A 13,047-nucleotide genomic window follows, 5' to 3' on the forward strand; every position below is an offset into this window, starting at 1 on the left:
TTGATCAATTCTAGAATTTGGTTTCGATGCGAACCAACTAGCACTCCCTGAGCCGCTTCAAGTGGCATACCACGTGTTTGAAGATAATAGATTCGCTCGTAGTCCAGCGATTCGTTTGCGGCACCAACTGAAGATTTGGCGGTACAGCTTTGATTGATCACAATTGGAGTGTTGTAGCATTTGCCACTATCACCTGTTACTAGCCCGACGCTACTAATATCGGCCACTGAAAGATCAGATTCTGCCGCGATTACTACTTTGGAATAAAACACGGTTTTACTATCTTCACCAGCTTCACTACAAAATAATTGCGTACTAAAGCTAGATGCTCCATCATGATATACTTTTGTTACAACTGAACTTTCTCCACCCTGATTGTTCATGATGTGACCATATGTGTTAAACTTGGCACCATCTTCTAGTACCACAGTGACAATATGTTTATTGAGTGTTCCATCTTTTACAAATAGACCAAGATTGAGTTCACCTCCAGCATGTACATGAATGTCATACATCATTACTTGCGTGACATTGGATGCCGCGCCATTCAGGATGACTAAGTCAAGTACAGCATTTTCATGAATTGTAACAGGCAATTCTCTTGCGATAGCCTCTTTACCAGTCGAATCCATGCGCAAAACGACAGAGTCTTTTAATTCACTGCGTAGAGAAATTGAATTCGCGTCGATCAACTTGTAGGTCTTGTCTACCAAATCTTCATCAGTGAATTCCCAGCCAGGAGTGCTATTACACGGTTTATAGAGCTTCTGAATTGTCATCGTCTTGAATTCTCTTATATAAATCAGCGTCGCCGCTTTGAGTAATCACGCCATCTACCATAACATGTACGTGCGTTGGTTGTAAAATGTCCAAAAACTTCTTGTTGTTTGACACAACAACACAACTACGATTGTGCTTGGAGATGAACTGCTTAATAGTATTGCCGACTAGTTCAATGTCCGCGTCCGTCATATTTGTGTCAATTTCGTCCAATACAACTAATTGTGGATTTGAAAACATCATGTAAATGAGCTCGTTTCGCTTTTGTTGACTATCAGTCATTCCAACAATACTAGCAGAACGAATGCCATGGTCGCTTGGTAATCCCAACAATTCACAGCACATTGCGTATTTTTCCATGGCTTCTTCCATCGAGTCAATACTGTCATGTACAATGTTAACAAACAATTCGAAATTTGTCATTGACTCGAACTCTGGAATTGTCTGGAAGCAAGAATAAATTCCCAACTCAGTGCGCTCATTTGCTGGCATCTCACCAATGTCTTCACCATACCAGGTGATATTGCCATCAGCCACATCAAGAAACGGGTGTCCAGCAATCGCATGAACTACCGCTGATTTACCAGAATTAGGCTGGCCCATGATGGCATGAACCTGATTTGGATATACATCCATATATAGCCCGGCAAGAACAGTATCACCTTGTACTTCAACGGACAAATTACTTAGTCTTAGCATTAATTATTATACCACTCAATTTGTATGGATTGCTTTTAGAAGGTTGAAGGTGTCCTTCCAACTTTTAACATTATAACACAGACCACGGTCACTGGCAATGATATTTTGGGCAATGTTCCAATCATTTCCAAGAGGATCAATTCGATCTCCATAAAAATAAATGTCACCAGTGAGATGCTTAATAATTTGAGATTTGTCACATCCACGTTTGAATATATCAATGCCGGTTTCACCACCTTCCACTGCCTCTACTTCTGGCCAAAATTTATTAATATATTCAGCAAGGGTAGTTCTTTCGCGGTTAACACAATCCCATTGATAATAATCAGATCGCTGTGATCCGACTGTGTTTCGTCCAACTACTGAAAAGTTCACCATACCACACCGTTCATCAAAGTGTTTTCCAGTCTTAGTTGGATAAGGGGATCTCTCTAAATAATTTGCCAAATATTCATACAGATCATTGGGGAGTGTCCAAGTCGATTCATATAGTCGTTGGCCCTTTGATGTTATCACGTTACCAGAACAATTGAATACCATCTCTACGCCATGCGCGATATCTTCCCCCAACTGTTGAACCGTGTGCTCATATGAGCCACCTGTGACAATATGTACATCATGGTGCTTGATAAAATCTAAGAAAAAACTTTTAAACTCCGGATCGATTAGACCTCTACTTGGAGTGAGAGTCCCATCTACATCGAACACATAATTTATTTTTGAACCGCAATTGCTTCCTGCCATTTATAGTCCTCATATAGGTCAGATATTATACCACAATCGAATGAGATAGCGCAATATATATGTACGCTATATACGTATTTAATTATATAAAATATCAGGGTTTTAACGGCAAAAAATTGCCCCAATTATGGGGCGGCGAATATGAGATGTCAGTCGAGGTATAGATGCGGCTTTTGTGAAATTCTAAGTTCTATCCGCTCCATGACAATTGCGTCATCATGTGGCGTTGACTTCCAATCGCCATACCACATACTATCAAACCCATCAAATGCTTCAATGCGAGATCTATCAGCTGTATATCCTCGACGTTCCATTTCTTCAACCAATCGAAGAAATCTCCCGCGTAGAAACTCCAACTTATCATAGAAGAATCGCACATGACCAGCGTTCAGTGTAAATTGTTTTGGTATAGCTCGAGCAATAGCGTTTGGATGTTGCGTTTTAAGACTGCGTTTGAGGGCAGCAGGCACCATTGTTATTTCACGATATTCGGCAATCAAGTGCAATCGCTTCAATGATGACGGTGGCAAGTCTGAGTTAATACGAGTCATTATGTATCTCCAAACATAAAAAATAAGCGGTGTTATCCGCCTATCTTACTTACTGTGAGTATATGTGTCAATCAGCAATTTCATCTTCTTTCTGATCTTCTTGAAAATCAGAAATCAAATCCAATAGAATTGCGTTTTCAACCATCCTAAAATCTAACAATAACTTTACTAAATGAAGGACCCACCACCACCAAATACAGCTAATAATAAGTCCAGCACTAATCAATACCCATATGATTCTGTTAGATTGTATATTGTTCCACTCGAAGATTATACCAATGATCACAACTGTGACACCAACACCAATCATTGCCCAAATTTTATGATGGTTATTGAATGATTTTATTTGCCCAAGCTGTGTGTGGATTATATCATTGGTAGTTGTTTTGGTATCCATTGCCTCCCCTTGTTTTTCAATAACTTCAACGGTAGTTATCTAAAACCGGGGAGTAATTAAATCGCTATTTATGACAAATAGCGATTTATGATGGATTAACGACTCTTAACGATATGATCTGCTAAACCATAATCGATAGCTTCCTGAGCAGACAGGAACGTGTCGAACTTCATGACATCATACAACTCTTCAAATGTCTTGCCTTTCGTATTATGATCTACATAAATTTGAGTCAGATCTGTATTAAGGCGTTGACTCTCTTCATATGAGCGCTTGGCATCTTCAAATTGAAGTTCTTGTACATGTACACTACCACGTGTACCTGGAGTACCAGAGCTCACACGGTGAATCATTGTTCGTGATTTTGGCAAGACAAATCGTTTACCAGGAGCACCTGCTTGCGCGAGTAGACTCCCCATTGAGCATGCTTGGCCCATCACGTAGGTTGCTACATCGGGTTTGATAAACTGCACTCGCATCATAAATTGCCAAACCAGCAGTGACTTCTCCACCTGGAGAGTTGATGTATAAGTTAATGTCTTTTTCAGAGTCTTCGCTTTCTAAAAACAGCATTTGAGCGACGATGGTATGTGACATTTCAGTAGACACTGGACCATTGAGGAAAATTACACGATCTTTCAGTAAACGACTGAAAATGTCATACGAACGTTCGCCTTGGCTTGTTTTTTCAACTACTACTGGAATAAGCATTTGTGTGTCCTGTTGTTAATTTGTTTAATGAGTATATTACTGTTTTTGATCTGTGTCAACGATTTCTTTCAATTTTACATTGGCTTCGAATAATAACCGTGAATTGGCATCATATACCACATGAATGGTATAATTACCAATATCACCCTGCCATGATGACATATGCGGGATAGACGGCTTGGTGTTTGGCCATGTTCTAAAAGTGGACAAAAAGTCTTTTAACGATATCATTTACTTCCATGCCTTCAAAATAACAGTGTCCACATTGAGTCGACCATTAAGTGGAGTTTCCATAGATGTCACGCCCTTGAGCCACTTTTGTTGTCTCGCAGCTGTCTTCATATCTTTAAATTCCTTTAATTGTACATCTGGCTTTCTTAGCGTTTTCTGTACACTGGCTTCAATGAAATTTTCAATACTAGTACCTTTCACTGCCAGGCCATCAGCACTCTTAGCGATGTATATCCCAATTTTTCGAGTTTTTGTATTAAAAACAACAACACTCTGTGCGCCAATTATATTGCTAGGCGGTACGCTCGCAATTCCATACCTATCATCGGTTGCTTTAAATTGAACTTTTTTGACCAATTCTTCAACTGGTTTGACTTTCTTCGGTCGAACCGCACGCATTGTTTTGGCTTCAACTGCTATCTGATCACAGGCATCGACTATCGTTACATATAAATCATGGAGCTTCTTCAAATTTTTCTTAGTCAGGTGACTATATGCTTCTTTGAGCTGATCATCTGGGTTTGTAGAAAGCGCTTCTTTGAGCTCTTTAATATTAGGATGAAAATGTTTTTTGATCAGTTTGGCATGTGGTGGTTTCACATTGTTTGCCCGCATAATATTTGGGATACTATGATCTTTGATATTGAATTTGTCCGGGTTATTCAAAAATTGATCAATTATCAACTCGATTTCATAGCCAGTGTCACCGGCTGCTTCGCGCAATCGGTCTTGAATTGTGACCACTGGGACCGACGATTTTAACTCGGCTAAACGCTTTTCTGCTAATTCTTCATCGAAATCTACCTGACCATCTTTGATGATTTTATCGATTCGATCACGAAGCCAAGCTGATACGTCTTTGCCATTATTGAAATCAGCACGAACAGATGGCATCCCTCGTAATAAATTACAAGCAATCGCCCCTCAGTGATGCCACACCGCCAGTCTTTTGTTTTTTTGAATAAAGAGATAGTAGCCTTGGGATATCCATCTTTGGCCATCCACTCCACGATCTTTGGTTTGAGATCTTTGACAGCCTTTTCTAAATGATAATATCGCATGGATGAATAGTAATGGGCATTGAATTTCTTTTTATCCCATTGTTCATGACCTTCCCAATTTGGGCTAGGATCACGCTTTGATTTCGCCCGCTGCTCGGCTACATGCGCAGCGGTTACTCTTACTTTTTTTGTTGGAGTTTTTGCCATAATTATTAAGTCCTTGTGCGGAGGATATTATACTACACCTAGCACATCATGTCCACAAGCTATGTCTAACCTTTATTAGACGGATTAGCATCTCATCTTCCTCATCTCTATATTGGCGTTCGATGTCATGAGCTTTCTGTGAACACTCTTTTACCTGATTTCTAAACTCCGGTGTCTGGGTATCGGAAAACAGATGTTCGAAATCTAAATCATCAGTCAACGCATCCCACCCACTGGCCACATATGGGTCCACTCTGTTCGAGTACACCTCAGTCCACCAGGTATACAATTCTAGGACTTCTTTAGCTGCCAATGCTTGCGATGTAGGGGTACCATAATCTGGATGAGTTTTGTTATAGCCATGTGATTCATCACACATCAATGACATTTCCCAATTCAGGTACGCAATGCCAGCATCTTTACAGCGCCATTCTTTGAACCATTTTCGATCTGGAATGTTGTACTTTTCCATAGAGGATCGATCAAGTCTACTCATCCACGCTTTTTCACATTCAACGAAATCTACCAATGAATCAAAAGTACAACATAGCATACGATAGTCCAAGTCACGCCATTCACCCGGCTTAATATGAGACTTGCTAGCAGTTAATGCGTGCGTTTTTCTACCATATCGATTATTGACGTAATACGAAAAGTCGGTAACTTTGGATGGAATATACCCAATAATGCGAGAGATCAGTGGCAATAACGATTCAACCAACCAATACCGCAATGGATGAGCTGCTTTGGCCTCGTTCTCCCATTTATTCCACCCATCAATTGACTCAGCATATGGTTTTTTAACACCACGTATCTTGTCTGCTAATTTACTACATGACCAATATCGACTCATTCACTATCTTCCTCATCTTCAACATCATCCATCGATGTCCACAAACTTTTCAATGCTACAAATGCCGCGAACCCAACCATTGCCACCACAGCAATGTCAGGTCCCAGTAGGGAAGTGAGCACACCTTCCATTTACGATGACTTCTGGTTTGCTGCTTTTGCCAGAACATCTGAATAATTCACGGCAGTCTGTCGGTCCATAATAGTGGATCCCTCATATTCAACATAGCCTTTCGTCAGCAGCTTCCAAATATGCGACCAGCGCGACTTAGACCAGAAATTCGTTTTCAATGTGACAAATGTTGTCACAGTAACATCATCGGTCTCGTCGTCATATTCAACCCATACCTGTTGTGTATGTTCTTCACATGAGCACACGCATGGAATGACATATCTAGACGCAGACTCAGATTCTTTCATTTTGGCAATACCAGATGAAACTGGTTCAGGTGTTAACATAGTGTATCAGTTCCTTCCTCAACAATTGTCATAGTGATCGCAACCGCGATTTCAGGATCCACCATCGCTAATGCCAGAAGATCCATCTGTTCCACCTTCTCCTGGTTTACGAATTCTGACATTATGTCACAAATTTCTTGAGCAAATGCCATGCGATCCTCATCGTTATATTCTCGCATTTCACTTGGAGATTCAAAGTCATAATCTTCATATCGTTTCATTGGTATTGTTACCTATATTGGTGGTTGTTGTTTTATATCCTATCATATGAGCGACATTCTAGCAATACCAAATGTATATCTTGTCTTGCTTTTTCGTGCCCTTTTTCAAATCATCATGCCGCTGGCCCATTTGCTGTAACAGATCTTCTTCTTCATTACATACTGGGAGTCCATATCGCACAGCATCATCATACATCTTTGGACTGATATTAAAGCAAACTTTGCCACCGGGGTTAATATGCTTTACGCATTTTTCCCATAATGGTATGAAGAATCCACGATAAAAAACCTCATCAGATTCCCACGCAGTCATATGTTCATAAATTTCCAAATTTATATATGGCGGACTGGTTAGAACGAAATCATACTCAATTGTTGAGAAATCAACATCGATACAACTAGACCATATCATAGACAATGTACTAGTCGGGTCTACGCTTGTTAGCTTTTCCCGCATATCACTGTAAGCATCGATCATTTCGATATTGGTATCAATCCCAGTATAATCGATTCCAAGTGCCCAGGCACCTAGCATTCTACCGCCCCATCCAGCAGTTGGGTCAAGAACTTTAGTGGCACCATATTTTTGGTACAGATACTTGGCAGTTGATGACTTGAACATTACAATACTTCCTAGATTTATTCGGAAGCACTCATACACATTTCCTGCTGCGGTTTTCCCGCCACGATTTCTTTTTCGGGTCGAGTCAATTAATTTTTTCCAAGCCGCTTCGTCTGAGTATACATCATATATTGTTTTGCCACCACTGCGATAGCATTTCAATAAGTTTTTAAATTGATAATGATACAAAAACGGGTTCCCGGCAAAACTATTGACGTTCGTGTCGACTTTCAATTTTTTGATATTTGCCAGGTCTCGGTTCAGGTCATGGTCACTGATTATTTTATGATTTTCAACATCCTCAATTGTAACCGAATCAAGGTGTAAATTAACTGGTTTTAGCATCAGAGTTTGGCATACTCGATTACGTTGAGCTCACAGCGCTTGCGATCAGGGTGGGAGAAATAATCAGTTTTATGTTTCCCACCATATTGAAAGTTTTGTGGTCTAAATTTAGTATCCCAACCACGCTGATATACGTCATGCTTGGCATTGATTTCACGATATTTTTCCACAACCATTTTCATTTCTTCAAGCATACGCTTTTGGTTATCCAAAATATCAGACGACATCACATCGCGACCAAGAAACACAGTAGTTTCGTTTACACCACCAGAGCTCAACACATAGATCGCAGTTGGCTTAGGTAGATTATCATTCCACATTGGACACACGTCTGTGCTAGTACTTTTACATTCAATGGCAACAAATCTACCACCGTGGTCCTTCACTAGCACGTCTGGAAACCCCTGACTACCAGATGGTTGTAAGATGTAAGATCCATCTGGTAGGTCAGCTGCGACGTTTCGCAACTCAGAGTCATCTTCAGTTTCAGCCCAACGCTTTAACAGTGCTTTAGTAATCCCTGGATATTCCGACTTATGTTTTTCAATAAATCCAGCATCCATAATTCGTTTAGCAACGGCAGCTTCATGACCATAATTGGCATCACCACTGCGAGCATGTTCATTTTTATAATACGGCATTGCTAGAATACTTTGTAAGGCAGTATGTAATTGTAAACTCATTGTTATACTTCTTTAATTGAATTTATTATTTTGTCGTTATATAATTGCCCCAAACTAACATAAACGTGGTAGCATCTGATTCATTGTAAAATTTGAAAACAAAATCTGTGGAATTTTGGTGAATGTCTAATTCCCAGTCACTAAAATCAAATGTGGAGTAGCACCAGTCGGCTATGTTGTTGGAATTACACGCGTTAATTGATATTGTAATTATTGTTGGCACGTTATACGGCTTATGTACTGGATGAGTGGATACTCACCCAGGTATATCAGATCGGTATATTTTTTACCGAAAAATTTGCGATATGTGATGCGATCAGTTTTAACATTTTGGCGGCAATGAATACTTCCACTACTTGATCAATATTACTTCGGTCAATTTCTAGATAATATTGTTCTAGGTGTTTTCGTAACTCATTGAATCCAGCAACACTCATGAGGGAATCATCTTCACTCATGCGAGCACTGACGTACTCCTCGATGAGTGAAGTGTCTGGTATGATATCACTGACATCATACTCAAGTATGTCCTCAAATGTGGCAGTTCGCATGATGTTCATCAAAAGCTCACTAACACTATGTTGCGACATATTATTTTGCCACTGATAGATTGTAATTATAATGGAAAATGCCAATATGGGAAATTTCACGACTTAAGGCATGGTCACACCATACATCAAACCCATTCGCTTTGGCTTTTTGACAAAAATAGATATCTTCACCAATTTCCAAATTGAGGTCTTCATCATACTCTTGTAAGTAATGAGGCTGTGGCACTTTGTCATATACTGATCGGTGTACTAACATACAACCATGTGGGATTACGTCAACTTTTTCCATATCAGGACTGTTGTCATCGGTCACCAATTCAGTGAAATTCCCCGGTGTTCCCATCATTCCGGTAAAGTTTGGATTAGGGAATCGGCGTCTGCGATAGTTAGCCCCCACCAATGGCACACCACGTTGTAGTAAACGCAATGGGGTGTCAATCGGGAATTTCATGTCTGAATCTACCCAAAATGCGTAATCAAAATCTGATTTCATAAAGATATCAGTTAAGTTACGACGGCCAATAGTGATTACACTACCAATATTAAAAGCACAGTTGATACGAATACCGTTTGCTACCAAATTAGCACATGCCATCGCCAAATGCTGTGCGAATTCTGCGTTTACCATTTCCATAGCAGGGACTAAAATCATCACACTTGGTGGCTTAGGTTGTTCGTTTTGTTGGATTGGATTAGGAGTTTTTGGCTGTGGGACTTTAGCCGCTGGTGTTGGAATGGCTAATTTGCCTTTATTTTTCATTATTTTCCTCGGAGCAATCTAGATGTTGCTTTGTGATATAATTTTACAGTTATTTTTTTGGCTTGTCAATCTTTTTATTTTTTGTCTGCTTTTCCAGGATTGCTTGCTGTATCTTCGCAGCATCTTCATCTGATAGTTTTTTATTAGACAATAAAGAAGATTTTAATTTTGAAAATGGGTTATGCGATGTCATCGGGATCCACTTTTATAACTTCGATACCGCATTTCTCAAGAAATTCGATACCATCCGATGATCTATAGTTATGTTTATAATATACATGTGTTATACCGGCACCATGTATGCTTTTGGCACACTCTAGACATGGAGAATGTGTAACAAACAACATTGCCCCTTCTCCACCTACATTACCTTTTTTGGCAAGTTTATCAATGGCGTTACGTTCAGCATGGAGTACTTCTGGTTTGGTCTTGAGACTACCATCTTCTAATACATCCTCGCAAACGTTATCCCACCCAGATGGGGTCCCATTATAACCATAGCTGACAGCACTGTCATCTTTTACAATGACTGCCCCAACCTGGAGACGTTTCGCATAACTTAGTTGGGCAACCCGGGTTGCCCAATCCATATATAACTCTACAAACCGGTATTTAAGTTCGGTTGAATGTTTCAGATAATCCCTTCCGTAGTTAAAAGGTCAACCATACGTTCAGACAGCGTGATTTCTGATGAAACATTTAATTCCAACAGACGATCTTTTAATAATCGTTGCTGTTTTTTCAGTTCACGTGTTTCTTTGACGAAACGGTCAACATCAGCTGATGTGAGAACTTTAGCAGACACTGTACTATCGCCATAAATCTGAACTTCTTTGGCATTTTTGATCTTCTCAAGCTTGCCATTGATCTTGGTCAATTGCTGATCAGTAGATCCAACAGTGGTCGCATATCGCTCAGTAAATTTAATTTTTTGTTTGATATATTCCAATTCAGTTAGAATTGCGCTCACGCCACACTCAGCATTTTTTGCCCCAATCATTGTGCGAATATCATAGATAGCACGCATAATTTCAGAATGACGGACTTCACTTGCCATGAATTTCGAATGAGCCTCCTCAATCAAAATTTCTGGATTATCAAATTCTGACACTTCAACAGTGTGAGCCAATTGAATTGAGTTCAGCATATCTTCCAATGTTGAGCAAAGTGCTGCTGCTTTACGTAAATTTACTAGCATACAATATATCCTACAAAAGTTTCAAAAAGGTGTCCAAGTAAAATAAAAACAGTTGATTAAACGCTAAACAATGATCAACAAACAATAGTCAAACCACAAATGACAAAAGATACATTAGTCAGCACTACAAAAAACAAATATAGAATTATGTGCTGTAGCAAAGTATCAATCGGCCAACCAGTTTGGTTGTATCATTAAATTACCTTTTTTTAGGTAGTGTGTTTAAATCAAACTCATTCGTCTTTTACTTGGACGGAAGTTGCCAGGGTTTCCCCTGACTGGAGACGTAAACTAAATGTTTACGGTATTAAGTATATCAGTCGTCGATATCGGTGTCAAGACATTTTTCATCAATAATACAATGAACATCAAAAATTGCTTTCAACATAGCCTTAATCTCGCTCAAACGAGCTTTGTTTAGTGTGTCATTTGGCTCAAGTGCTAAAATCTTTTGAATTTTATTACGTTCTTGTACCAGTTGATCCAATTTTTCTTTTGAAAAAATCATCACGGTTCTCCTCTGTGTAGTGATAAGTTATTTATTTCTGTGTCATGAGATGAATTAATAAGTCCGTGGACACCATGTCTGCCACCTCATATCGCTGAGTTTCAGTGATGGTATATTCTACTATCTCCCACACGTTGGTGTCAACCTTTTCTCGATATTTTTGATGTTTTAACATAATGGTGATAAATGTTTTGATAGCCTTTTCACTATCGAATGAACGCCCAACACTACAAAATTTGTGGTTAGAGGGCGTCCCGTTCAAAAATTCATTATGATTATTTTTATTTCTAATTTTATATACTGTACTCATGTCATCCTTGCGATATAATCCTTATATCAAAAAATCCTTCTTCATATTCTGGCATTTCGAAATCTTCAAGCATCGATGCCAATACGTTCTCTGGAATTGTTTTTCCGTGGCGTGAAGCCAATCGACGAGCGTGTTCACTCGCATCTGGTGTAGGGAATACAACTGCCACAATGTCATACCCAACTAGCATATTTAATTTTTTCTTTCTGGAACGTATTGAAAGATTTGTCTGATCCCATACGATTGTTTTACGCATAGAAATGGCATCGTGGACACTATCCATCATCCACCCATGTGCCATTTTAAAACGATTGATATCAAACATATCATCATATGTTACACCAGCATCGTCTGCCATTTGTTGAATATAGTTGTCAGTGCTAACTACAACTGTTGTGCTCATGTCAAATTCTTGCGAATTCACCCATGTGGATTTTCCAGATCCAGGCACTCCAATTAAAAAATAAGCAGTTGGATTTTTAATGTTGGTGAGCATACAATACATCTCATATGTTGTTTGAGTTATATTGTACACTCAATGGCAGATAACGTCAACTACATGATTGCGTTAAAAATGATCGAACATATTCCAAACGGGATTGCTCGTCCAACTCAGTATATTGTTCGATATTGTCACGGAGGTGATCAATTAATGGATAATACTCTTCCGCCACCTGTTGTTTAAATTGTGGAGTCAGAATTTTACTAGTGTTGGGATTTCTAGCAACCCATTTAGATACCAAATAAAATGGTGATTTTATTTTCGATGTAATACCATGTTGATCACTAAACACAAAACCCTCATGTTTGACTGTTTTGGTTAGTTCAATCAACTCCCCCAACGTTAGATTAAATTCTTCAGGGCAACGCACTCCCATTTCAGCAGCAATAATAGCAATGTCATCAGTAGATACTGATGATTCCCATGATTTTTCTCGATGACCAAGCAAATATAGCCCAGTATCCTCAACAATAATGTGCGGATCATTCTCGTGAACAACCTCAAACATGAATGTTTTGGATTGGTATTTAGATACCACTTGTTTAATGTTGGTAGATTCTATAAGCTGTCTCGCCATTGTCACGAAATCATTGTCGGTTGAGCCAGTCGTTGACACTAGCATATCCTGATTGTGCCAGGTAACTGCGATCATGTACCCGTTAATTTTTCGATATGCCTTTACCATCGTCGAGTGGTCAAATTTTGGAGCACGGAC

At 39.3% G+C, this 13,047-nt stretch overlaps 5 protein-coding genes across 5 annotated transcripts; all 5 read right to left on the bottom strand.

Moving 5' to 3' along the window:
- Nucleotides 1–38: 38 nt before the first annotated feature.
- LOC138362246 (uncharacterized) lies at nt 39–632 on the bottom strand (the record flags this gene model as incomplete). Its single annotated transcript, XM_069321021.1, has 1 exon — nt 39–632. A coding segment is annotated over exon 1 (594 nt), but the record flags the coding sequence as incomplete, so codon positions are not given.
- A 124-nt stretch (nt 633–756) lies between these two features.
- Nucleotides 757–1,416, bottom strand: LOC138362247 (iron-sulfur cluster assembly protein SufC-like). Its single transcript, XM_069321022.1, has one exon. It carries the CDS (start codon nt 1,414–1,416, stop codon nt 757–759), a length of 660 nt encoding a protein of 219 aa, XP_069177123.1.
- Nucleotides 1,417–1,494: 78 nt separating this feature from the next.
- LOC138362248 (uncharacterized) lies at nt 1,495–2,223 on the bottom strand. The gene has a single exon (XM_069321023.1). It carries the CDS (start codon nt 2,221–2,223, stop codon nt 1,495–1,497), a length of 729 nt encoding a protein of 242 aa, XP_069177124.1.
- A 1,043-nt stretch (nt 2,224–3,266) lies between these two features.
- Nucleotides 3,267–3,650, bottom strand: LOC138362249 (ATP-dependent Clp protease proteolytic subunit-like). Its single transcript, XM_069321024.1, has one exon. It carries the CDS (start codon nt 3,648–3,650, stop codon nt 3,267–3,269), a length of 384 nt encoding a protein of 127 aa, XP_069177125.1.
- Nucleotides 3,651–9,993: 6,343 nt separating this feature from the next.
- LOC138362250 (comE operon protein 2-like) lies at nt 9,994–10,404 on the bottom strand. The gene has a single exon (XM_069321025.1). The coding sequence runs from the start codon at nt 10,402–10,404 to the stop codon at nt 9,994–9,996; it is 411 nt and encodes a 136-aa protein (XP_069177126.1).
- Nucleotides 10,405–13,047: the final 2,643 nt, after the last annotated feature.

The sequence above is a fragment of the Procambarus clarkii genome, unplaced genomic scaffold (genome assembly GCF_040958095.1).
Source record: "Procambarus clarkii isolate CNS0578487 unplaced genomic scaffold, FALCON_Pclarkii_2.0 HiC_scaffold_1553, whole genome shotgun sequence".
Taxonomy (NCBI): Eukaryota; Metazoa; Arthropoda; class Malacostraca; order Decapoda; family Cambaridae; genus Procambarus; species Procambarus clarkii.